Genomic DNA, 27,754 nt, shown 5'->3' on the forward strand with positions numbered 1-27,754 from the left:
CCTCGCTAACTCTCTCTCTCTCTCTTATGACACAACCATGGAAGGAGGCCCAGTTAACTATGGTAGTATGGTGATGGTAAAAAAAAGAAGCTCTTATCCAGGGGGTATGGGTTGAGGCGGGGTTATAACACTCTACCATGATAAGGAATGAATGTTATAACTACCATAGGACCGTCACACTACCATGGGACCGTCACATTACCATGGCTGCGTCACATTACCATGGCTGCGTCACATTACCATCAAGAGTGAGTGAGAGTGATTTAAATCCATCCACTCACACACTCTTAATGACTCACACTCTACCCTAACCATCTAAGGTGAGTGAGTGAGTGAATGAGGTGCATCACACACTCATAGCAACCCTCACTCTACCCAGATCAGCATAGTGAGAGTGAGTGAAAGTGAAAGAGAAAGAGAGAGAGAGAGAGAGAGAGCAGGGATATAAGCCAGTGCTGTTGATGCTTGCTGCTGCTTGCTCCTGGTGTGTTTATATATTCTCTATCTGGTCCGAGATGTAATAAGATATTGTACTCACATCCAGCCTCTTCTTTACCATAGTCTAATGCCGCAAATAATAAAAAGGGAGAGAAGGGAAATAGGTTATAAAACACAATATCACCTGCTGCTGCTTGGCATGTTTGCGAGTGCCGGAGAAACTGGGGATTAAGAGGCTGAGGGTCATGGCATCCACGCTGGCACGATACTGGTGTGTGTGTGTGGGTGTGTGTGTGTGTGGGTGTGTGTGTGTGTGTGTGTGGGTGGGTGTGTGTGTGTGTGTGTGTGTGTGTGTGTGTGTGTGTGTGGGGTGTGTGTGTGTACGGTCATCCCTGGAACACAATATCGTGCCAACATCACACCATAACCAGGCCATCTCTTAAACCACTAAAATGGTAAAAAAAAAAATGCATCTTTTCTCTACAAGTTCCTCTACTCCCTGAACCATGCTAATTAATCACTACAATGTGCAATACTAAGCTTGTGGAATAAATCTATTAAATTTCTATATACTGTACATAGATATATAAAAATACTAATGACTCGAGAAAAAAAAACAATATACCAGTGATATAAAATAAACAGAATATTCATATATCTCTAAATAACTGGAATTTCTTTTAATATTGAGATAAAAATATTATATAAATACTATACATGTGTTCAAGTATTATAATCATCGTCTAATAAAAAATAAAACCAGTTAAAGTTAATTTATTCACTTATTATAGCCATTTCATATATATTTCTTAATGTGATATATTAAAAAAAATCAAATATATTCTTTAAAAACAAATTGATATAATATTTCCAATTTAATTTTTTTAATGAAACAAAATTACTTGTTAAATCAAATCAAAATACAAATATATTCTGCTGTATTAACATTTATCTAACATCTTTATGGTTAAAATAACATTACCAAATTAACATGAAATAAAATAACAAACATGAATCACATTAACACTCTTTTTAAATAATGCAAAAATACAGCAAAGAAAAAAAGACAATAATAACAACGTTCACGATCAAGCAAATGCAAAAAAAAAATATATATATATATACGTATTGTACAGTATGTATTTTTTTCTTGCAACAGACACATTCAACAAGAGCCGAAAGAAAATTATATAGAAACATTATTTTTTTTTGTTTTAACAAGACGGATAAAAAAAACTGACAAATAAAAACAGTGAATAGACTAAATAAAACTACTGTTTATAAATTAAAAAAAAATATATTAATAAAAACTATAATTTCTACAAACAATTAAAAATATTATAAAAATACGTAAAAATAAAAAATAAAATGCAAATTGAAAACACACAAAAAACGTATGAATTAAAAAAAAACATTAATAAAAAACAAAATTTTTATAAACACTTAAAAACATTTAAAAAATACGTCAAAACAGGGTATACATTTAGTAAAATAAAAACTTTACTAAAATTTAATAAAAACACTATGGTAAATAACGTAAAAATTAAAAAAAGTAAATAAAATAATTACATAATAAATTTCCAAAAAGATTTAAAAATATACAAACAAGAGGAAATATCGAACTAAAAAATAAAACATTAAAATAGTGAGTTACAATATGCATTTAATAACACCAAGCACAAAAGCTATTACCAGCTATTAAGTAAACACACACACAGCTCAAAACCGCTTAGTGTAATAAAAACAAACACAAAGTAAAACAAATTTATTAAAAAAAACTATAGAGTCACAAACTATTAAAATGAAAGTCGTGAAAAAATGGTGAAATAATAATAAAAAAGTAAAAAAATTACAAAAACGTGTCTGTGTAAAAAGTCAAATTAACAAAAAAGTATAAAAGTGACAAAAGGGGAAAAAAATCCTCCTCGTGACATTTGTTCTTAATACCTCACGTCTTTCTTACTCCTTCCTTGATATTTCTTTCGAGTCCTTCTCTTTTCTTTCTTCCCAACCAATTATCTCTCATTCTCTTACTCCTCCTATCTCTTTCTCTCTTCCTTTTCCCTCCTCCTCTCTCCTTTTCTTTCTTTTCCCCTCACTTCTCTCCCTGTTTCTTCCTCACCCTTCTCTCTCCCTGTTTCTTCCTCACCCTTCTCTCACCCTTCTCTCTCCCTGTTTCTCCCTCCCCTTCTCTACTCTCTCCCTCTTTTTTCTTTCCCTTTCTCACTCCCCTTTCTTCCTCTCCGAAATGACCACACTCCTAGCACGAGATATGGAATGCAGCAACAGGCACAGCAAGAAGCAACAGCAGGAGGCGTGGGAGACAACAACAGCAAGAACCAGCCCAATAAACAGCAGAAGACGCGGCAGACAGCAGACATCAGCAACAGCAGGAGGAGGCGTGGGATACACTCCCCGGCAATACACGCCTCCTGCACCCCGTCACCCCCTGCCTGAAAATCAATAGGCGCTGTTCCTACTACCACCAGCAACAGCAGCAGTAGCGGCAGTGAAGACTCAGTAGCAACATGCGTGCAAGCAAGGTCACTGAACACTAGTATTACCCAACACCTGGTTTTTTTTCTCTTTCTTTACACAAGGATTATTATTTTCCTCTTTTCCTATAACATGTTTTGACTGTTTACAATCCCTGAACTCAATTGTGTCTCTACTTCAACAATAAACACTGATAATAATTCTTCTTCTATCACCTACAGATAATTTCTTTTAAAACTATCTAACAAGTCGTTGATCTTTTTCCATAACTAAAAACAATATCTTTCATTCTACCCCAAGAGACGATTTTCTTTGTCAATGAAAACAATATTTACTCCTTCTACCATTAAAAAAAAATATTTATTTTATTTTATTCTTCTATAACTAAAAACGAATCTTTTTAAATAATTTCTTCTTTAAAACCTTAAGAGTTTATTTTTTGTCCCTTAAACCAAATCAAGTCTTTCTGGTTTCCTCTTCATTAAGGAATAAAATAGTTTCCTCAGAAATTCAATGACGATAACAATTACATGCCTTAAGATAGCCAATAATGTCTGAAATATCATGCATTATATTACAGTCAGAGATATCATGCCCTTTCGATAAGCATATATCTAATAATTAATGAATGTCTGTCATGCCTATAATGCCCGCCATGCCAATTATAATCTAGTCATGCCTCTAATGCCTCTGTCATGCTATTTATATAATGTATTTCTTACGCCTATTAAAAATCCTTGTCATGTCTGTTAAATATTTCTATCATGCCTATTACACTGTTCTTGACCATTATGCACTGTGAATAATACTGTAACCATTACCAACCTCTTGTAATTCTGTAACTGAAACCAACATTATGACTACAATATACACATGAGAGAGAGAGAGAGAGAGAGAGAGAGAGAGAGAGAGAGAGAGAGAGAGAGAGAGAGAGAGAGAGAGAGAGAGAGAGAGAGAGAGAGAGAGAGAGAGAGAGACCCATCGACTATTCATGAACTGTTTCCCTTTCTTCGTATTCATCCAGAACACATGTACAAGTCTGGAATGAGGAGGGGGTGGGGGGGGGCACACACATATACTCCTTCGCGTTACCGAGAGCGGCGTTAAGTCACAGATTGAGGGAGTTACGCAAGACGCATAGAGTGACGTAAGTCTCAGGGTAGGTACTTATGGAAGATACAGCAATGCGTAAAGTCACTGGCAGGGTACTTACGCATGAGTCAGCACTACATAAAGTCACTGGCAGGGTACTTACGCATGATTCGGCACTGCGTAAAATCACTATCTGGGTGGGTATGCATGAGTCAAAGTTGCGTAAAGTCACAAGCTGGGTGGTTACGCACGACGTGTAAGGCCAACATGAATTATTTTACTCGGAAGTGAATCACAGAGCCTTTGTCCTTCTCTCAATCTGCAACATTGCATTATTGATTTTATTTTCTGTCTATTAGTCAACCCAATGCCCCGCCTTTACCGACCTGACTAATGGATGTTCTGTAAACCCGAGGAATAATTGTCTCTTGAGCGTGTGGATGAGATAATTTTGGTCACTCGTCACTATTTATCTAGTTTAATTTGATTTATTTCCTTAATTTCTGATCGTGAAAAAAAAAATAAAATTCCTTTACCGAAAAATTAATAATTATTTCTTACATTAACTTGTGAACATAAAAATGATCTTTTATACAGTAGTTCCAAACATATTTTTTTCCCTTTATGTTGAGATATATTTCCTTTTTCAATACTTCTATTATTATTCTTTGTCTCTTTCACTCAATTTCCCTCTTCTCTCTCTCCTCTACGGTGTTTATTTCATCATCTGTCGATATACCCTCATTTACTACCTCCCCTCATCTGTCTCCTGCCATCATCAATCCTCTCGTTCTTCCCCTCTCTGTCCCTCTCCTCATTATATTCTACTTCCTCCCTTTATCCTGTATAATTACATTCTTGTTTGATAAATCTACATTCTCTCTCTCTCTCGAAGTGAGAGAGAGAGAGAGAGAGAGAGAGAGAGAGAGAGAGAGAGAGATATGATGTAAATGGGAGAGAGAGAGTGGAATGTCTGTGAAAGGAAGGGAGAGGATGGAAGGGAAGGAGGATGAATTAAAGGGATGCAAGGGGAGATGGGAAGGGGAGAGGGTGAAGGAAGGGGAGAGGGTGAGGGAAGGGGAGGCAGGGAGATGCTTTAGATTCGTCTGGGGGGTAAATTATGCAGGTGGCTGTCAATAGCTACCACACCCCTCCCATCCCTCTCTCTCCCTCCCTCTCTCACCCCTCCTCCCCAACCTCTCTATCTCCCCTCCACACCCTTCCTCCCCGACCAAGCGTTGCAAGGGTAGGGGAGGATATGGTTAGAGGAGGAGGAAGAGGAAGAATGAGGAAGAGGAGAAACAGAAAACACACACAAAGAAAATGGAATAGAAAGAAAATAATAAGAATAAACCTAAACATTACAGTTAAATCTGAACACCTCAACAGACAGACAGACAGACGGACAGACAGACAGACACACAAAGATGGACACTCAGACAAACAGAAACACACAGATACACACAGACAGACAGGCAGACAGACAGGCAGACAAACAGGCAGACAAACAGGCAGACAGACACTCTTATCTCCACAGCTCCATCACAAGTTTCTCAAAGGGTGATGGGTCAAATTCCTCCTTTTACAGTTACGGAACCAAACGACAGCAGTAAATATGGCCGCGAAATTACACCGAGACTCAAGTTTAATTAAGATGTGTTCTCTATATTTATTTTCTACCAGGAAGGGTTTACAAAGACGAGAATTATGGCTTCGAAACTGCTCTGAGATTGTACCGTTTCAAGATGGCGTCCTAATGAAAGCAAGACTATACTGTTACAAAAGATGAGTTGGGGGAGAGGAGGGGAGGAGAAGGGGAGGGGGGTAAAGAGAGAAGAGAAGAGGAGGGAAGGGAGGAGGGGAGAGAGGGGAAGGGAGGATATGAGAGGAGAGGTTAACGTCCGCTGATCCGATTGGTCAGTGTACACCGTCCATCTCTCGCCTGACTGGCCAGATCTGCTTGTGAAGATTAACCTGATTGGCAGGATCCCCGAGTTGATTAATGCTCGGTTGCCATCATCCAGATTGGCTGAGAGAGAGAGAGAGAGAGAGAGAGAGAGAGAGAGAGAGAGAGAGAGTTTCGTCTTTACAGTGTTCCAATAATAATCGATAATGTCCTCTAAAGTCTTACGAAAAATAAAAATCCGGATATAATTAAGACGAACAGTACACGAACGATGCTGCTTCCTTTGTTTTGGTCGCAATCGGCTTGAGGGGATTTAGTTTAATTTCTCAGGGGACGTAAAAATACTTACGACTTTATTATAAGACCAGAGAGTAATTAATTATATACTAAATTTATAACATTCAACTATATTATAAAGAATTAATTATCTTATTTATATCAGAGTTTATTCATGTTTTGATTTTATTATGTCGAATTAAAGTCTTTATTTGTAGTGTTGATAGGAGTATGGTGGCTGAGTGGATACAGTGTTCGACTCTTAGTTCCTCAGGGTCGTTGGTTCGATCCCAGGGTACTCGTCAATTCACCCACAGCTGTGAATGGGTAGGTAATTTTTCTCCACTGTGTTCTTCTTCTCTTCTCCCTTTCTCCCTTTTCCATATCCTCCTCTCCCTCCCTCCCTCACCCTTTTTCCTTCTCCTCTTTCTCTCACACTATTCTTCCTTCTTCTCTTCTTTCTCCTCCTTTCCATCACCTCTACCTATCTCACACCCCCCCTCCTCCTCCTCTTCTCTCTTCAACATGCTTCCTCATCCTCTCTTCCTCACTCTCCCTCCTCCACAATCACTCACCATCATCTTCCTGACGCTGAAAAACCATTCGGCTATGACCATTAGTTTCTCGATCTGTCCACCTGACCATCGAAGGCAATTTTTCCCTTCACCCTCCGATTTTCCCCCCAACAAATTCTTTTCTCTTGGACCAAATCTTCCCCACCAATTTCTGAACCTCCAAAACTTTCCCAATCTAGTTCCTCCTTGTTCTATTATATTTCTTTCTCGTGGATTAATTTCCCTTTATTTACCTCAGAAATAAAAATTTTCCCCTATTTATTTCTCTCAGTAACAAAAATTCCCCACATATTTCCTTCCTCGTACACCAAAATTCCCCAACTCATATCTCACACAACAAAAAATTCCCTACATATTTCCCTCTTCATCCACCCATATTTCCCCGCCATTATGGGACTCACCAACACCCAACCATAAAAATATCGAGCAACATTTTACTTTTTTCCTGGCAGGTTAAGGAAAAAATTCTCCGTCGTCACTGGATAATCTTGTGGAGTAATCCCTAGAACGTCAGGTTGGATGATGGTGGTCGTGATTCATTTACCTGTGACTACGGCGGCGCTGGCGATCGTCCGTTTGTCTATTTGTCTACCCGTTAGTGTGTTGTCTGTTTGTACGTTCGTTGGATGGATGGATGGATGGGCATTTCAGGAGAGAAGGGGAGAATTGAGACGAGAAGAGAGAGAGTTGATTCACTACTTCTCATCACAACTCTCATTCCACTTCTCTCACTCCACCTCTCTCACTCCTCCTCTCTCACTCCACCTTTCTCACTCCAACACCTCTCTCACTCCTCGTCTCTCACTCCTCCTCTCTCACTCCACCTCTCTCACTCCTCTTCTCTCTATCAATTATAAAACACCTTGCTCGGCCGCTCGGCTCTCGTTGTCACCAGGACTGCCAGAGCCTTATAAAAGTGGTTCTCTACTACTTCCCGGGCACTGTCTGGCGGCGTCTGAGGCACTGTAGGTCACTGTCGAGGATGTATAGGAGTCACTGTAGGTTATTGGCACCTCTGACAGTGCCAGCTCGTAAAGTGAATGTAGTAAAAGTGACAGGTTGTTGACTATATAAAGTGACACTGCTAGTAGAAAGCTGAAAACTGAGGCACTGTTACTAAGACGCTGACATCATGAAAGTGGGAACTAATCTAGGAAGACGCTGACACTGAGGGGAAACGCTAACAGGCTCTTGCAATAAAATGTAGTGCCACTGTAGAGCTGTTTGTCTCGCTAGATAAAGACACTCTTACAAGCCTGGCAGTGGAGTGGTGGCACAGGTAGGAAGTCGAGAGTGCCTGGTCCCCACTAGAAGACGTGGCACTATGTCAGATCAGTCTCCCCAGGTAACAAGAAACACCTCTCTCTCTCTCTCTCTCTATTTGCTGAGAAAAATGTTGTGGCTGCCAATTATCTTTAGAGTTTTCTCACACCCGTTAGGAGAGCAACAGGGCTGGGATTGGTCGACCTGCCTCACCTCCCCACACCACTCTTCACCTCTCTCAACAACTAAATGACCTTTCCTGACTATACCCTCGAACCCCACCGTGAGTACGATAATAATCCCCTGAGTATAATGTTTTAGCCCACTGAGTACGATACCAACCCCTTGACTACAATGTTTTAGACCCTTGAAAGTGATACTGTATTCAAGGGGTTTAAGTCACCGTACTCAGGAGGTTAATTCACTGTACTCAATGGGTTAATTCACTGTACAAAGGGGTTTAATTCACTGTACTCAAGGGTTTAAGTTAACGCACTCAAAGATTCCCAAAAACACCATAAGATAAAATTTTCCCCATAAACATTGTATTACATTAAAGTCTCTGTTTTTATCTGACACCATCTTGCCTCCTGTTCCCCTCCTGTTCCCTTACGTGTCAATACTTTAACCCTCTGACGACGATGATTTAACCCTTTGACGACGATGATTTAACCCTTTGACGATGATGATTCAACCCTTTGACGACGATAATTTAACCCTTTGACGGTGATGATTTAACCCTTTGATGACGATGATTTAACCCTTTGATGACGATGATTTAACTCTCTGACGACAATGGTTTAACCCTTTGATGACGATGATTTAACCCTTTGACGACGATGATTTAACCCTCTGACGACGATGATTTAACCCTTTGACGACGATGATTTAACCCTTCAGGACTCAAAGGGTTTAAGATACGTATAAGTTAGTTTAATGAGTTCACTCGTCTGTAAATCTATAAATAATGGAGAAAAAATTTCTCGAAAAAATTCCCACCAACTTTTGAAAATTCAGTTGTGGAGTTGAGTGGATGAGGGGCGGTGGGACGTGGAGTGAGAAGAAATGGAGTGGTGGTGATAGCTGGATTGACGACGGTGGGGGAGGTCTTGTGTGAGGTGGGGGAGGTCTCTTGTGAGTGGGGGAGGTCTTGTGTGAGTGGGGGGAGGGTCTTGTGTGAGGTGGTAGGGGGAGGGTCTGAAATGGTGGGAGGTCTTTAGTGAGGGGAGGTCTTGTGAGATAGAGGTCTTATGAGTGGGGGAGGTCTTTAATGGTGGGGAGATGCTTGTGAAGGAGTGGGGAGGTCTTAATGAAATTTGGTGAGGGTCTTGTGAAGTTGGGGTGGGAGTCTTGTCAAGTGGTGGTGGTGAATTTTATTTAGAGTATGGTGGAAGTTAAGGATGGTGTTTCGTTTTGTGGGAGCAGCAAGTTATCAAATGCACATAATACAATCTCTCTCTCTCTCTCTCTCTCTCTCTCTCTCTCTATACCCTCTCCTCTCTCTCTCTCTCTCTCTCTCTCTCTCCTCTCTCTCTCTCTCTCTCTCTTTCCAACTCAATGTTTTATTCAGAAAGGAGAGCGAACACCCGAAGTAAATGTCATGGGTGGTAGTGGTTACGACGATGGTAGAGGTGGTGACAATGGTGGTCGTGGTGGGAAGGGGTGGTGGTGGTGATGGTGGTGGTGATGGTGGTGAGGGTGGTGAGGGTGGGGGGGGAGGATACAGGTAAGAGAGGAGGGAGATACAGGGAGATATATATACACGCTCGCTTGATATAAAAAAATGATATACAGACACAAGCTTCTATATGTGATCGAGCTTCAGGTATAAACAGTATATCCACTCCTGCATAACCAAGGGCTTTTATAGTGACCTGTTTCTGTATACGACCACCTCAGGTACACACACACATACATACATACACCTTATACATATATAATTAGGGAACTGTAGGGGGCTGGGATGATTCCATGTGTGTGTGTGTAGAGGGCGTAGGTGCTGTTATGATGGACTACTCCCTTCCATTCATACGTATACAAATCACTCCCCCTCCTGGGCCTCCACTCCCTCCAGCAGACTCAACATATTTATCAGGACTCCGGACTAGAACTTTATGGGGGAAGAATGTGAGAAGGGGAGAACAAGAGGGTGAAAGAAAGAGGAAAGAAGGGGAGAGGGAGAGGGGCGTGTTTACCATTGATTATCTTCATGCAATGGAAAATGTCGCAGATGTTTTGACCTTGTGAGCGAGAGTGACGTGATTGGTTGGCTGGTTGGTCGACGCCCCAATCAAAGAAGAGGACCATTGATTACGAGTCGTCTCACCTGGTTCTAAAATGTCATCACCAGGTGGCTAGATTGGGATTATTTCTCGTGAGGTTCTGTGATTAATATTACCTGGTCAGGTCTTGGGGGGAGTATAATCAGCGAGGAATTAAATTGGGTTATCTTTGGTGAAGCTTTATAATTACATTTGGTGAAGCACTACATTATATTTGGCGAGATCCTGCATTATATTTGGCGAGAATCTAACATTATAATTCTTAGTGGCCTGTAAGAACACCTGGCCACACTACGATGAATTAACCTCTTGAGTACGATGACTTAACCTCTTGAGTACGATGACTTAACTTCCAGAGTACGATGACTTAGCCCTCTGACCCCAAGGGAAATAGGACACCATATTCAGAGAGTTTAGAGTGTACTCAAGAGATTAAGTTATTGTACTCAATGATATGTGTCATGGTACTCAAAGGGCTAATTTATTGTACTCAGCGAGGTGGTGTAATGTAACTAACAATACCACAACGGATCAGCCGACTGGTTTTGTTGTATGGCTTTTCTCTGATTGGTTGCGTGACTGTGATAATACTGCCTCCTGATTGGCTATTACGTCCCTCGCGTGATCACTGATTGGCTGAGAATCTCACTGTCGGAGTTTTATTGTCTTATACAGCGACTTAACAATGATTATTACTGCCGGCGTTTAGGTTTGGTATTATGACGCGCGCTGACGTGTTTTAAGACACGTTAAAAGCATGTCACCTTTCTCTAACGTCACCCCGTCTGGTTCTTATTCATATTTTTTTTGTCTCACTCATGTTTCTCTCTCACTCATGTCTCTCTCACTCACGTCTCTCTCACTCACGTCTCTCACTCGTGTCTCACTCACCCATGTCTCTCTCACTCACTCACTCATGTCTCTCTCACTCACTCACTCATGTCTCTCTCTCACTCGTCTAACAGAATCTTCCCTATCCGTACCACTCTCTCTCTCTCTCACCACTTCAATCTCCCTACATAGTGCACTGTAGGGGGACTTGCTGCTACGGTTCCTCATGCCCACAACACAACACTCCACCTAAATTAATGCGTATGACAAGGGGGGGGGGGCGTAAAACATTTCACAACTTTTCCCTTAAGCGTAATGCGTACTCCAAGACCTCCTCTGCGTCGCATACTGCAGTTGTTTATCAGTGGAATTCCTCTCGAGTGTGTATTCTATCCAGTACATTAAAGAATTCTACACTGCGCTACACCTTTATACACTTACCTTAAGATATTAAAGTTATCATAAAATGCTTATGGAACCCTACCAAGGTATTACTAATATCCATAACAACTGACTTACAATATTTTTACTCCACACAACTGAAGATTTACCCTTTGTTTATGAGAAAATATTCAGTGGGAAGGAGATCCTCTACGTACCTATTCATACGATAAACTCCCACAAGATATATTACTAAACCCCCCCATGACAAATTCAACCTACCTTTCATCTCTACATCTCGCTATAATCTACCCATCTACGGCAAATACATCCCAGGTAATATTTGGTTTTGTTTTATTAAGCCAGTCCACCTTTCATCTCGCAATCTCAATATTTATCCATTTTCTGTGATTTTTCATCCCCTTGTCAGCACTTAAGACTTGAAAGACAAACTCATGAAGCGATAAGGGTGTGTTGCTCACCTGCCAGGGAGTGTCCCTTGTCCTGATTGGTTCATTCCTTAACCCTGAGTCACTGTTCTTTGATCCCCGCGTCGCTGTTCCTTGCCTGAGTCGTTGTTCCTTGCCCCCTAGTCGCTGTTCCTCGCCCCCAAGTCACTGCTCCTCGCTTCATATCAGTTTCTCGCCCCTAAGACACTGTTCCTCGCCCCTAAGTCACTGTTTCTCACACCCCGAGTCACTGCCCCTTGCCCCATATCACTGTTCCTTGCCCCATATCACTGTTTCTCGCTCCTAAGACACTGTTCCTCGCACCTAAGTCACCGTTCCTCGCCCCTGAGTCATGGGTCAATCAATCTCCCCTCTCTACTCACCTGCTCCATGTTGAGTGCCAGGCGCGTGAGTCATAAGTCTGGCACGACAATCAGTCACCAAGGAACGTGGTGAAGGAAGTTGCTGGTTAAATGGCCACCAGTCCTAATAGAGCCAGAGTGCCAACGTAACCCAACCCAACCTAACCTAGCATAGCATAACTTAACCTAATGTAGCATAACATAACATAATCTAACCTAGTATAACGTAACATAACCGAAGCTGACCCAACTCAACCTAGCCTAACCCAATGCAGCCAACTGAACTTAAATCATGAGCAGTGGACCTAAGTTAGATCCGAACCTAACTAGACTTGACCTGACCTGACCTAACCAAACCTCGCATTACCCCTGTCTTTAATACTCTAGATAAAAGATAGTGCCCCATTTAGTTTATAAGTTACTTCATCCTTATTGCATTACACACACACACACACACACACACACACACACACACACACACACACACACACGTACACACACAGTCTGGAGCACATATTTACACACATCTTGAGACAGAGCGCCTTGTTGTACTTAATTTACATATCTATTGTAGCCTGCCATCTTACTCGTTTGTTATGAATGAGGGTGTCCGTGGTATAAGAATCTAAGGACGGGAGAGGCAGTAACAATCGTGACATGCGTGAGAGCGTCCGTGAAACAAGAATCTAAGGACGGAGTGGTAGTAACAGGTAAGGGCGTTCGTGGAATAAGAATCTAAGGCCAGGAGAGGCGGTAATGGGTGAGGGCGTCCGTGGAACAAGAATCTACGGACGGGGAAGAGCAACCGGCTGTGACGTGCGTGTGTCTGTCCGTTACGCTACGACAGACGTTGAGTAGTGACTTATGGGTAGATGAATGATGATGTGAGAGAGAACCGTAATGTAATCAAACAACCCCCACACACACCCACAAACAAACAAACTTAGACACACCCACACTGAAACAAACAAAATAAGACAAACAATATGAAACATTAAAAATACACACACACACACACACACACACACACACACACACACACACACACACACACCAGCAATAAAACAAACACCAAAATACAGCCACATACTATAATACACGGAAACTATACACCCAAAACATACAGAAAATGACGAAATATACACCATAACACAATATACAGTATACACAATAACGCATTTCAATTCTCACATGAAATTCAGAACTGTAATGATTATAGGATTTTCGAGGTTAAGGCGTGGGAGGGTAAGATGGGAAGGAAGGAAGGGAGGCAGGTAAGGAGGGAAGGAAGGAGGGAAGGAGGGGCGGAGTAAGGGAGGGAAGAGGAAGGGAGGAAGGGTGCCTGGGGATGGGAGAGGAGGGAATAGGGAGGTAGAGTCAAGGGGAGAGAGAGTAGGGAGAGAAGAGTGGGAGAGGTGAGAATTAGGATGGGAGAGGAGGAGAGGAAACTAAGAGGCTGAGGTTGTCCAGGAGTGTGAAGGGATGATGGTGGGTGGGAGGGAGTGAGGGAGGGAGGGGTGGGAGGAGTCTGTGGGAGGGCTGAAGGAAGGTGGTACGTGAGAGGGAGGAAGGGGAGATAGTGCGTGGGAGGGTTGGGGGTGCGTGGGAGGGTTGGGGGTGCGTGGAGGGGAGGAAGGTGAGGGAGAGAAGGTGCGTGGGAGGGGGGAGAACGGAATCACGCACCAGCAACTGCACCGAACAAGATGCTTAACTCTCCCTCCTTCCTTCACATCTCCCTCACCCGCGAAGTACATTACCAGTAAGGTCAGGAAAAAAGGAAATTGAACTTATTAAATGGAGCTAAAACTCAAACAATAATTACCACTTCACATTATAACTATTATCAGTAGTAGTAGTTAGCACGAGAACGGAATCACGCACCAGCAACTGCACCGAACAAGATGCTTAACTCTCCCTCCTTCCTTCACATCTCCCTCACCCGCGAAGTACATTACCAGTAAGGTCAGGAAAAAAGGAAATTGAACTTATTAAATGGAGCTAAAACTCAAACAATAATTACCACTTCACATTATAACTATTATCAGTAGTAGTAGTTAGCAGTAGTAGTAGTAGTTAGCAGTAGTAGTAGTAGTAGTAGTAGTAGTATCTTCCTCTATACAGTATGTCTATTTATATTACACGATCCCTTATTTAATCTTTATTCCGTTTATTACATTCTTGAGGTAGTCCATTAATTATCAATGTTTGTTTTACGTCTCGTTTTTTTTAAATTAATATCAAGTGTAAGGTAAACAGGGGTACTTTTCATCACACACACACACACACACACACACACACACACACACACACACACAGTAAATGTCCCGTCAGAGTCAACCATCTGGACGGTGGAAATCGATGGTCGCGTTCCACATACACCAGCGGCTTCCACACTCTCCTGGTCTCCTAACACCTCCCTGGAGAACCGATACCTATGATCTCCTATACTCTCTCTCTCTCTCTCTCTCTCTCTCTCTCTCTCTCTCTCTCTCTGTCTCTCCACACCTTAGATATATCAATACATCAACTTGCCACGACAGCAGATAACAGCAGACCGCACCAGACGACAGCAGACCACAGCAGTACACAGACACCCACTGCAGACGACAATATAGATGACAGTAGATACGCTACAGACGGCAGCCAAACGTCACAAACAACAACAAACAAACAAACAAACAAACAAAAGTAAACACCTGCGGACCACAACGGAATCCTCCATAACACAAGAGTAAACAAGACTACATAAACAATACATAAACAATATCAAACAATTACAAAATAAACAACTATCACATACGCAAAGAAAAATATTAATCTAAAAAAAAAAATCCCTTAAGACGGTAAAATTGGGTTCCAAATTTTCTAAGTATATAAAAAAAAGATCATAACTAAGGTAAATATATAGGAAAAAGGCTCATAATAACATAGATCCTAGATATTAATGTTATAAAGCCACATACCAAATTTGACTTCAATTTACAAAGTTTTTCTCGAGTTGGCGAATGAAAACTACATTACAGCTGAGCAGATGGACGGACGGATGGATGGACGGACGGACGGATGGATGGACGGATGGATGGACGGACGGACGGATGGAGACGGATAGACAGACACACATTATATCCTGTCTCAAGTAACCATGGGGGGGGGGGAGGGAGGGGGTAGTATTATTGTTGTTATGTCGATGAATTAATGTGTTTCCAACTAAGATGTTTCAAAACTATCCATTAAAATCAGTTTTTATACTACACAACAAAATTTAAACCCCTCCCAAAATATACGTAAATAAAATAAAGATATGTTTACGGCAGTGTGACTCGGAGTGCATCATCCTGGACGGTGGGGAAATAAGGTCGATGGTGGTATCCTGTCACTTAGGTCTGGTCAGTAGCTCTCCAAGATTTATGGAGATGCCTTGATAATTTCCCCAAGCGACCACCCCGTACCACATCCACTATCTTGTCAAGTTTCCCTTCCTGGACCTTCCGTTTTCTTCCCAAGTATATTCTCTTTTTAACTCTCACCAAATTTGACTCATTTTAAGTATTTCTGGTTATATTTGAATTTAATTTCTTAATATTTTTGCCTTTCTTTTAAGTTTCCCCTCAATGGAATTTCTAATTATTTTTCACGTTTTCTTCATTACTAAATTTCTTCTTCGTATGTGTTCTCTCTCTCTCTCTCTCTCTCTCTCTCTCTCTCTCTCTCTCTCTCTCTCAAGTGAGCTATTTCTCATTTCCACTAGATAACTCTCCTAATACTAGTATTAATCAGGAGTTTATCATAAATAAGCGATTACCTCACATGAATCACTCCTCGGCCGCGTGTGAAGTCCCATAAATGGATCCAGCTGAGTTAAGGTATGATGCCTTATTACTTTCACCCACCTGGCAATTACCTGTTAAGAACGACCCACCAACACCACCACTTTGTGATTCATGATACCCTGGACACTAGACACCCACCGCCCACATCCTTAAAAACAGTTCATATTTTTCATAACTCAAGACGTGAAGATATATGTAACTCACTTCAGCTAATACAGGTAAAGATATTCTCCAAAGAGCTAAAACGAGTCCCCGAACACCTAGAATGAACCCCCGAACCTATAGATGACACTGTAGAATATCTCATCTCGGTTCGGTACAGTTTCGAACATGAGTGTAAAGGTATTTTTTTGGTCATGACTGTAGAGAACTCAGACTCCTAGTTTGGTCCTTAGGTGTAAGGGGGGGGGGGCTAATTAGTCATCTGCTGGTGAAAGTACTGTATCTACCTATTGGGAGATGATCACTCCACACCGTAACGCTTGGAGGAGCACCACACGAGAAGGTGTCAATACTTTCAAATTAGCTCGACGGCATACCGAGGCAGACAAGCACCAACGCCGGAAAGATGCTGCCACCGCCTCCCGCACTAGAAGTTGCCCTCCACACGTGCAACATCTTTGGACGACCCTGCCGGTCCTTTATCAGCCTCTCGAGTCACCTCAGAGCTCACCAACGAAGGTGACATCCTTAATAACTCATATCATTGTATCATAGCTGGATGATCGTCATACTCGATTCCGAGTGACAGCATAGTAGTAGTACACGGTGATTACCTTGAGACTATGACGATTTTAAATATAGTTTATTATTATTATTATTATTATTATTATTTGATACAATTATTATTATTAGTATTCTCATTATCATCACATCATCTTTCGCACTGTACCGCTATTGACATGTAAACACCACCATCACAGAATCCCCCACGCGAGAAAAACATCCATTCGTTAAGTCAGTAATGGCAAAGGTCGTGTCAAAAAATGCCTAACAAAATCAATCATGTCATTTCCTTTTCACCAAGAGGAAAAGAATAGAATATTATCTCGGTGTTTTATAAATATCCTGTACCGGACGTGTTTAGGTGAGCAGTGACCTGTTAAGTAAATAGGGAAGTGAGGTAAGTGATTAGTTATCAGTTACGTGCGATTAATACACACACACACACACACACACACACACACACACACACACACACACACACACACTTGTAAAATACTCTTTGTTTTGTTCCATCCTTCCTTCATCTTCCTTTCCTCCCTCTCTCCTACTCCTTCCTCCCCTTACCCCTACACCTTTCTTCCCTCTCTCTCCCACACATTCCTCTCCTCAACCTTCCTTTCCCCTCTCTCTCTCTCCTTTCCATATTCCACTCTTCCCTTACCCTATCTCACCTTTCATTCTCCAAACCCATCTTCTGTTTCCTCTCTCGTCCTTTCTTCCTTCCTGCCTTCCTCACCATCTCCCTTCTCCTCTATCATTCACCTCCTCTCCCTCCTCTACAAATCACTACCGTCTGACTATAAAACCACAACACATATGTAATTCCATTTTCTTGTACTATTGGGAAAGTTGGTGACATAACCCCTCCCCCTCCTACCAAGCCACGGCGCCTCAAATTAACTTGGTAATTACTTTTCCTCAGCGCATAAGTTCCGATGTTCTTGTGTTAGTAATAGACCATGTGTGTGTGTGTGTGTGTGTGTGTGTGTGTGTGTGTGTGTGTGTGTGTGTGTGTGTGTGTGTTGTGTGCCTCAAATTAACTTGGTAATTACTTTTCCTCAGCGCATAAGTTCCGATGTTCTTGTGTTAGTAATAGACCATGTGTGTGTGTGTGTGTGTGTGTGTGTGTGTGTGTGTGTGTGTGTAAAACTGTCATTTGGATCTTCATATTGAGAGACACTCGAATGCCTTTTGAGTTCGCCAGTCGTGCAGGGTATGTATGTGTGTCTGTAGTTGTAGTACGTTCGCCAGACATGTCGGGAAGTAGTCGTAGTACGTTCGCCAGACATATACAGGTTAGGTGAGCAGTTGTCGTCTGAATGAAAGTATGTAATTAAGGTATAATCTATACAAGATTCTGAAGCCATTTTCAATATTACACATTCCTTTAGCTCATGAACAACCAGCTAAACAACATTCTTACATCTGCAGTTATGAGTAAAAATTTAACGTACGAACCTAACCTAACCAAACCAAACCAACCAAACCAAACTAACCTAACCTAACATAACCTAACCTAAACCTAACCTAACCTGGGTCCGAATTACCAAAGCCTTACACATTATTTCACAACATGAATACGAGTACACAGTTATGGTAGTCTCATCGAGTGTAGTTCCAACGTCATTTTGCCACCATCTTTGTGCCTTAGCTTAGGTTAAGAGGTGTGGGGGAGTTCTCACATATAGAGTTATTGAGAAAACTAATCGTAGGGAACTTGTTTTGTTTTCTTCTCCTCTTCCTTACATCTACTTATTCTATCCTATTCTTTTCTTCTTCCTTCTCCTCTCATTCAACTCTCACTGCTCCTCCTCTCTATTCCTCATCTCTTCCTTCTTCTTTCCCATTCATCTACTTCTCCTCCTTATCCTACCTTCCTTGATCTTCTCCTCCTCCTCCTCCTCCTTTCCTATTCACCTCTTCCTTCCTCCTCTTCTTCTCTTTACCCTCTTTTAACTTTCACCTCTTACTCTTCCTCTCTTCCTTCACCAACCCCTTCTCCTCATTTTGTATTAACCTCTTCCTTCATCCTCTTCCCCTTACTCCTGCTTTCCTCTTCACCTCTTTCTTCCTTCCTCCTCCTCCTCTCTCAACCAAGTAATTGAGCAGGCCAGAGCTCCCGTCCACAGTTTGAGTGACACTCAGGGCCAACAGAGAGTGGAGGCGCCCTCGTTACCTCCCGCCGGGGCAAACACTCGTCCCACCTGAGACTCTTCTGGAGGCAGGAGTCTTACGGAGGGCATCTAGAGAGACGTAGAGGGTGTGAGGAGCAAGCAGACGGCGTGGGGAAGGAGGAGAAGGCGTGGGGAAGGAGGAGAAGGCATGGGGGGAAGGAAAAGGCGTGGAGGAGGAAGGAAAAGGCGTGGGGGAGGAAGGAAAAGGCGTGGGGGAGGAAGAAGAAGGCGTGGATCGGGCACGAAAGGCATAAAGGAGACTAGGGAGGTCACGGTACACACGCCTCCTCCTCTCCCTTACAGTCCTACATGAAATCACCATCACAATACCACCATCATCCAGACCTTGGCCAACCACACCAGCACCATCTCCACCACACCACCACCGTCAGCACAGCCACCCCCCCCCCTCACCTGGTCCCGGAACACGGACCATAAAAACAGCAAGCGCCAGCACGAACGATACAATAGCGTCTGGCGTCCGTTCTCTCTATCCACCTCACAAAGATATACGTGTAAAAGCTCCGCCAGGCGAACATAACACTACCTGGCGTCCGTTCTCTCTATCCACCTCACAAAGACATTCTGGTAAAATCTCCGCCAGACGAACTATCGCCTTACAGCCATAAACCAGACCAGAAGGCAGTAAACCCACCCGATCATCATAAAACCATATGATGTTAAAACTTAGAGTTAAACCATCGTGTTAAACTACTTTATTTAGTATTCGCATTCAACCCCCCTGCCACGTAGCCCTATATTTTGGGCATTTAAAATCCCCAAAATAATTCACCATTCCTTCACCATCAATTTATGTTGGTCATTCATTCACAAATCTACAAATAATTCTTCAGTTTATTCATGACTTGTGTTACCCATAATGGTGACGTCATCCTACTATTAAATAACAATAATATACTGATAATCACTCTATCATATGTCGGTCACTATGACTCGTTCACGAAGGGCTAAGAAATTGTCAAGGTTTTTCTTTCGGTCTGCCTGTATGTTTGTGTGTCTGTCGGTTCGTGTGTCTGTCGGTTCGTGTGTCGGTCGGTTCGTGTGTCGGTCGGTTCGTGTGTCGGTCTCATTCTATTCAGGATCGTGAGGGTTCCGTTCACAAAAGGACAAAGAGAGAGAGAGAGAAAGAGGACTTTATTCTATGACGCCACGAAATGACTCTCTCTCTCTCTCTCTCTCTCTCTCTCTCTCTCTCTCTCTCTGATCACGACAAGTCATTCCGGTAAGGACCAGGAAGTTACCAATAGCTTATATCAGGGGATGACGCACCACCTCCCCCGGACCTGAGTGGACCTGCCCCTCCCCTTAGTGGACCTGCCCCCCCCCCTTAGTGGACCTGCCCCTTACACTGTCTCCTCGACGACTTGAAAAGGTCCCGCCGAGAGGTTTAAGAAGGTCGTGTTATCGGCGTTTCCGACACTGATATCGGGCGTGGGTGTGTGTGTGTGTATGTATGTATGTACGTGAGAGTTAATGTGTGTAGATGAATAATATACACCCACAGCACACTGATATTATATACTTGAACAACACCACCCCCCCAGCTTCACCCCTCTCCCCTCCCCACCCATCTTCACCTCATCATCACCCCTCACCCCATCATCACCCCTCATCATCACCTCCCCCCATCATCACCCTCTCCTCCCCTCATCATCACCCTCTCCCCTCCCCTCATCATCACCCCTCACCCCTCTCCCCATCTTCACCACCCCTCTCCCCATCTTCACCCCTCCACCCCTCCCCTCATCATCACCCCTCTCCCCTCCCCTCATCATCACCCCTCACCCCTCCCCTCATCATCACCCCTCACCCCTCCCCCTCATCATCACCCCTCACCCCCCATCTTCACCCCTCACCCCTCCCCCTCGTAGATAGGACTAAGTGCCATCTCCTTGTCCGCTCCTCCCTCATCTTGCTCTTCTGATGAGGGAAGGGACGAGGAGTGTAAGAAGGAGGGAGGAGGTTATAGGATGAAGAATAATGTAGAGAGGAGAAAAAGAAGAGGGAGGGAGTATAGAAGGAGGAGGAGGAGGTGTGAATGGAAGAACACAATGAGGAGGTCGGATGGACAGAATGGAAGACGGGAGGAAGATGAGAAGGAGAAAAATAATAGAGGGAGAGAAGGAGGAGGAAGAAGAAAGGAGAGAAGAGGACAATAAGGAGGTAAGAAAGATCAAGGATAAGTTCTAATTCAACAAACTTTACCGACAAGATTGACATTCAGATCTACCTCTCGTGTGAAGTTCAATCAGGTCCTGCCACCGAGGAAGCTGCTGCCACGTAGTGTTCTGTTACGAGGCAGGGCAACAGTGTGTACAGGAGAGGCGATACTAACCAGGATATAGTTGGTGAGAACTAGACAGGTGATTCATTTACAGAGGTGAGGGAGTGGTGGTAGAGGAGGAGGAGGAGATGCTTGTTTACCGAGAGGTGGAGGGAGGGTGTGGTGGGTGGAGGGAGGGTGTGGTGGGTGGAAGGAGGGTGTAGTGGGTGGAGGGAGGGTGTTTCGGGTGGAGGAGTGGAGGTGCTCAGCATGGGGCGGAGGGCTGTAAAGGGCAATGGGAGTGGAGGATATTGTGAGGGTGGAAGGCGGAGGCAGAGGGTGGAGGGCAATGGAAGGGTGGAATGAGACGGAGATGAAGAGGCAGCAAGTGTTTAACAAGAGGTGGAGGAGGGACAGTGGAGCAGATGAAGGAAGGAAGGAAGGAAGGAAGGAAGTGACGGGGATAGAAGAGAGGGAAGAGAGAGGGGGGGAGAGAGAAAGAAGGTGGCAAAGCAGGTGTGGGCTGTCACTGGCGAGGAGGGGTGAGGGGTGACACTTACTGGCAGAGGAAAAGCCACTAACAGCGTCACCTCCCGAGAATTTTACAAGTTACGTTACCGTGCAGGAATCTTGCGCCCGCCTGGTGGTTTCAGTCAAGCAGGCATCGGGGTACAAAAATGCAATATACAAACACAAGTATTATCCCTGATCGAACTTCCCGGGTGTTATGAAGTCGCGTGCATCAGAGCGTCAGTGGCCCTCTTAAAGGAGTAAACAGAACTCCTTGAAACTTGTCAACTATAGAACGAGTTTGATAAGGTATAAGACTAAAACACAGAAGAACATAGATAACAGATAGATAGATAAACAGATAGATAAACGGACAGAAAAGAAAGAAAAAATCCCAATAAAGACAGACAAAAACGCTTAAGTGAGGCCTAGATGGGGGGGATGTATTCAGGACAGGTTGATCACTTGACACAGTGTCAACACCTCTTGTGTGTACTCCACCATGATCAAGTCTCAAGGATTTCTCAAGTAACAAGAAACCTTTAAATAGATGTGTGTGTGTGTGTGTGTGTGTGTGTGTGTGTGTGTGTGTGTGTGTGTGTGTGTGTGTGTGTGTGTGTGTGTGTGTGTGTGTGTGTGTGTGTGTGTGTGTGTGTGTGTGTGTGTGTGTGTGTGTGTGTGTGTGTGTGTGTGTGTGTGTGTGAAGGTAGAGTGTTAGGGTACTTTTGGTTCCATATTGGGCGTTATGGTTTGTGATTTACCTCATAAGGAAGACATCAGGTTACATTCTTACATCTTCACTTAAGAGGAAAATTCACCTTACGAACCTACGAGAATCAGTAGCCAAGATGAGACTCGCTAGTGAACGTAGCCTCAATTTTTTTTCTCTCTTCAAACTACTGCGATGTTGAGTGTTAGGAGTTTGAACTTCATTAACGATTTACGTAAAATTAAAACTTTCTACAAACGAGAAATATATTTTTTTTTTTACCCGTCAATATTCCAAGTGAAGAAAAAGTTTAAAATTAATTGGAAAAAATTCGTGTATAATTTTAATACATTTTTCTTCAGTAACATTCATGAACACAAACATATTTTTAACCAGCGCATTAGTTGGTATTAAAATTCGTGAGACAAAATATTATAAAAAATAATTTTATCTTTAATTCACCTTTTCCACTGATAGAGTATCGAAAATGACTTAAGAAATACCCATGTGATAGAAAAGTGACGTAATTATGACGTCATAGTAGAGGTAACGGGGAAAACCACAGGTATAATCATAACTCCCGCACAGGTAACCCCATAAACCCCCCTAACTCTGCACCCTTTGTACAGGTAAAGGTACGAACCTGGTGACCCCCCGTGACCCGTAACACAGGTAGAGCCACAGAACCAGGTAACCGGGTAACCCTTTCACCCGATAACAAGGAGTAGACAGGTGACCCACAACAACCACCTCTACCACCACCACTACCACCACCTCTACCACCACCACTACCACCATGACTTACTATCAACACAAACATAATCATTCTTAGAAACTGAGTTCACACGTCCTACCTCTACCCCACTCTCCTCCTCCCTCTTCCTCTTCCTTCCTCCTCCCTCTTCCTCTTCCTTCCTCCTCCCTCTTCCTCTTCCTTCCTCCTCCCTCTCACTCTATTCCACTGCCTCAATAATCCCAAGCTGGATAATCCAATAAGGAGGTTAGGGATAAATCCAACGCTATTATTACCTCTATATATTTTTTTTTTTTTTGATTAATTCGTTTATTGTTTTACTATTGGTTGTGATTATGATAACAGTGCATTATCGTTTTGGTGGTGTAATGGTAAGGTTGGGTAAGGTAAGGTAAGGTTGGTTAAGGTAAGGTAAGGTTGGTTAAGGTAAGGTAAGGTTGGTTAAGGTAAGGTAAGGTTGGTAAGGTAAGGTAAGGCTTAAGGTAAGGTAAGGTTGGTTAAGGTAAGGTAAGGTAAGGTGGTGGTTAGGTAAGGTAAGGTTGGAAGGTAAGGTTGGTAAGGTAAGGTAAGGTTGGTTAAGGTAAGGTAAGGTTGGTTAAGGTAAGGTAAGGTTGGTTAGGTAAGGTAAGGTTGGTTTAGGTAAGGTAAGGTTGGTTAAGGTAACATCAGGTTAGGTGAGGTTGGTTATATCCTCCAATTCATTCAATATCCCGCTATCACAACATTATCCTGGGCCATAAAAGTGGTTAATGCTTCGATGTCGGAACATTATAGCGACGAGGCTCAAATACCGATAACACACCGTGAATTCTAAGTCCCCATTTCCGATTGTGTATAACCTTGGTCTTGATTACAGTACATAAACAAAAAATTATTCATATCTTTAGTAGTTCCGTTTTATCCACTCATTCATTTGCATTCTTGGGTTTATGTTATGCAATAAGATTCATTTTTTATTCCAGGTGTGTGTGTGTGTGTGCGTGTGTGTGTGTGTGCGTGTGTGTGTGTGTGTCAGCGCCGTGCCACACCAACAACTGTGGGTCATCATTCTTGTGTGTATTTCCTTCCCCTCACCTCTCCACCTACCGCCCCACCCTCCCCCACCTCAGGACCGCTACCCCCCTCCCTCCCTCTCTCTCCACTTCCCTCACACGAGTGCCCCCTTCCTGTTGTCTTACTACCGGTCATTACCGCACACACACACACACACACACACACACACACACACAGCGCCACCTGGGTCAAAGATACGAGCGCACTTCTCTCTACCGTAAGTCATTCACAGCTGACTGCATGTAAACAATCATCAAAACGTCAACATTCTGCCAGCTGATTGCACGTAAGCATTCACAGCTGATCCCAAGCATAAAATTCACAGCTAATTACACATAAACACTCAAGACCAACTGAGCTATAAACGCTTCACCATATAACTGAAGTAATTAATATATTGTTCAATCACCTTAAGATTAACCCCCAATGATTCACCTAATGATCACACCCACCTAACTTAACCCAAAACAAAGCCTTAGACAGATCCTATTGTATTTAAGAAAGTTCAAAACAATATCTCAACCATTTTCCCACGTGAAGTAGGAACAATATTCCCCCCAACCAAAGTATATAACTCTATCTTCCCCCGCGAAAGTATAATATAAAACTTCTATTTTACCGCGAAAGTAAAAAATATATACGGTATATATATATTCTTTATCCCACGAAGAGTATAAACAAACTACTCTTCCCAGGACGGTAGAAGAAAATAAGGAAGGCAAACTAGATATTAATTATCTTTCCATCATGGTATAAAAAAAAATTTAAATGAAACGAATTATGATTAAAATATCGAGTACTTTTTTTATTTCCATGATGGTTGTCATAATGAGAGTGTACGAGTCACTTTATTTCCCAGGAACGTCATGATGGATCTCTCTCTCTCTCTCTCTCTCTCTCTCTCTCTCTCTCTCTCTTCCCTTGTCTCCACCTGTCTCTCCCATCTCCTAGGTATCTCCCTGCCTCCATTTATCTCCTCCAACACTAAACACTAAACTAATCAACGGCAAACAAACAAACAAAAATAATCAACAACAATAATATTCCTATAAACATAATTTATTTACACGTGAAACAATAAACAAATATTTATGCCTGGCGAAAAACATACAATACATCACATTACATCCCATTACGTCATAATTACATTTTCAGGAATTGTAATTTTATGCAGAATACCCCCCCCCCCCCCCCTTCCCAAACGGCTTAAATTTATGGCCATGAGAACAATAATTACCACTGTCAAATTAATTAACATTCTAGCAGGAAAAAAATAAAAAATAAACTCCTGTATTTATAATTTGTCATAATTCAGTTATATTGTCTCGTTAAATTACGTAGCGTATTTTTGTATTAACGTCATTAAATATTGTATTTTTATTTCTCATCAAGTATTGTATTTTTTGTTTTGTCTCGTAATAGAGTTATTGTATTATCATGTTCTAGTTATAATGTATTGTATCACTAAATGCGGTGTGCGTGTTATTCAGCGTCTCCCCCACCCTGCCTGACCATGTGACACGAAGATATAACTCGCTTCAACTAGCGCGTCACGACTCTCTCTCTCTCTCTCTCTCTCTCTCTCTCTCTCTCTCTCTCTCTCCTATACACTCGACTGTACTGTTATATCACTGTTATTAAAGACTTCTGTCATTACATCATTACAATAACACTCCAAGTAATACCACATTTATTAGTCAAAAGATGGTATGTGAGTTTCATTGTATGTGTGTGTGTGTGTGTGCACGCGCGGCTGGTCCAGGTACAGGCAGGTACTTGTGTGGATAATGATGGCAGCCCGCGGCCCACTTCTCACGGCAGACACACACTGACCCACACACACAGTGACCGTGGACCACTTGACACACACACACACACACCTAACGTTCTGCATAAACTTTAAAACTTTAACAGGAGGAAAACCAGGTAAACCCCCATTGTCTCTTCCTTCTGCGGTCCACCTCTACCTGTATCGTTAACACCCTCCCCATCACCACACCTGTATATCAACACGCCCTCCTCACACACCTGTATATCAACACGCCCTCCTCACCACACCTGTATATCAACACTCCTCCCTCACCACACCTGTATATCAACACGCCCTCCCTCACCACACCTGTATATCAACACGCCCTCCCTCACACCTGTATATCAACACGTCCTCTCTCACACCTGTAACCACTCAGGGAACACGTGCGACACCTGTTCTATTCAAATGCATTCACACTTGTATCACGCTAATGCTTGACCCTCCCCAGGCCCTTTAATTAATGCTATGCCACACACTTCTACGACTACTTTCACAAAAACAAGCAACTACTGCTACTATTATTACTACTACTAATTACTACTACTACTACTACTACTACTACTACTACTACTACTACTACTCTATGAACTCTCCTCTAAAAATATTGCAACCTTCCTATTTTTACACTCACAGTCTCTACATCACCCAAGACATATCTTCAATCTCACTTAAGAGTCAAAGAACCTAACCTAACCTAACCTAACCTAACCTAACCTAACCTAACCTAACCTAACCTAACCTAACCTAACCTAACTCAAGAGACCAAGTTTTAAATGCGTTTATATTTATCAGTGAACTTTCTTTTCTAGGGACAACGGTACAATTAAGATGGTGTCCTAATGCTTGTTATAGTGATCGAAAAGTCCCTGTGCACCTCCAATAATCAGCGATATAGTTGTTCTTCGTTATATGTTTGTATTTATGTAATTTGTTCTAATTTCAGTATATAATGGAAATGTTATACACTTATAATTTTACTATGAACATATCCACAATTTACTGTAAGTAGAACAAAGTATATAATAATGTAGATATAACAAGGAATGACTATAGTGTGCATTATTCCAGGTGCACAGAGACTTTTCGATCACCCAGGAAAAAACCAACACAGACATCTTAGCTTAGGCAAGAATACACCTACAGTATATTTAAATAAAGCGACTACCTGGATACGTTATCAGGACACAAAATAATTACCGGAAGGACAAGAAGATAACAAAAAGATAACCCCCCTCCCAAAGACTCAACAAAGAACACATAATGAACGAACGAGATACAACGAACGGGATAAACATCATGAAACACTAACAAACCATCAAAACAATGCTCTAAGTCTTCCCCGGACGTGAGATCGTGGAAGGGGTGATGGGGGTTGGGAGGAGGAGAAGGAAGGGGTGATGGGGAAGGGAGGAGAGGAAGGGGTGATGTGGAAGGGAGGAGGAGGAAGATCTTTGTTGATTCTATGTCGGTGTTATGTTATCAGTGTGCAACTTCCTTCCACAACACTATGACGCCCTATCTACCCTGACCGACCCCCCCCCCCTCCCTGA

At 42.5% G+C, this 27,754-nt stretch overlaps 1 protein-coding gene across 1 annotated transcript in view; it reads right to left on the minus strand.

Annotated features, from left to right (window-relative positions):
• Positions 1-490: 490 nt before the first annotated feature.
• The window catches only part of LOC121862952 (GAS2-like protein pickled eggs), a 63,665-nt gene continuing 36,401 nt past the window's right edge, over positions 491-27,754 (minus strand). The window contains exon 4 of the mRNA XM_042361407.1: positions 491-562. Coding sequence (XP_042217341.1) covers positions 491-562 — 72 coding nt within the window. The remainder of the gene's footprint in view (positions 563-27,754) is intronic.

This window comes from Homarus americanus, unplaced genomic scaffold, assembly GCF_018991925.1.
Source record: "Homarus americanus isolate GMGI-L3 unplaced genomic scaffold, GMGI_Hamer_2.0 scaffold24922, whole genome shotgun sequence".
Taxonomy (NCBI): Eukaryota; Metazoa; Arthropoda; class Malacostraca; order Decapoda; family Nephropidae; genus Homarus; species Homarus americanus.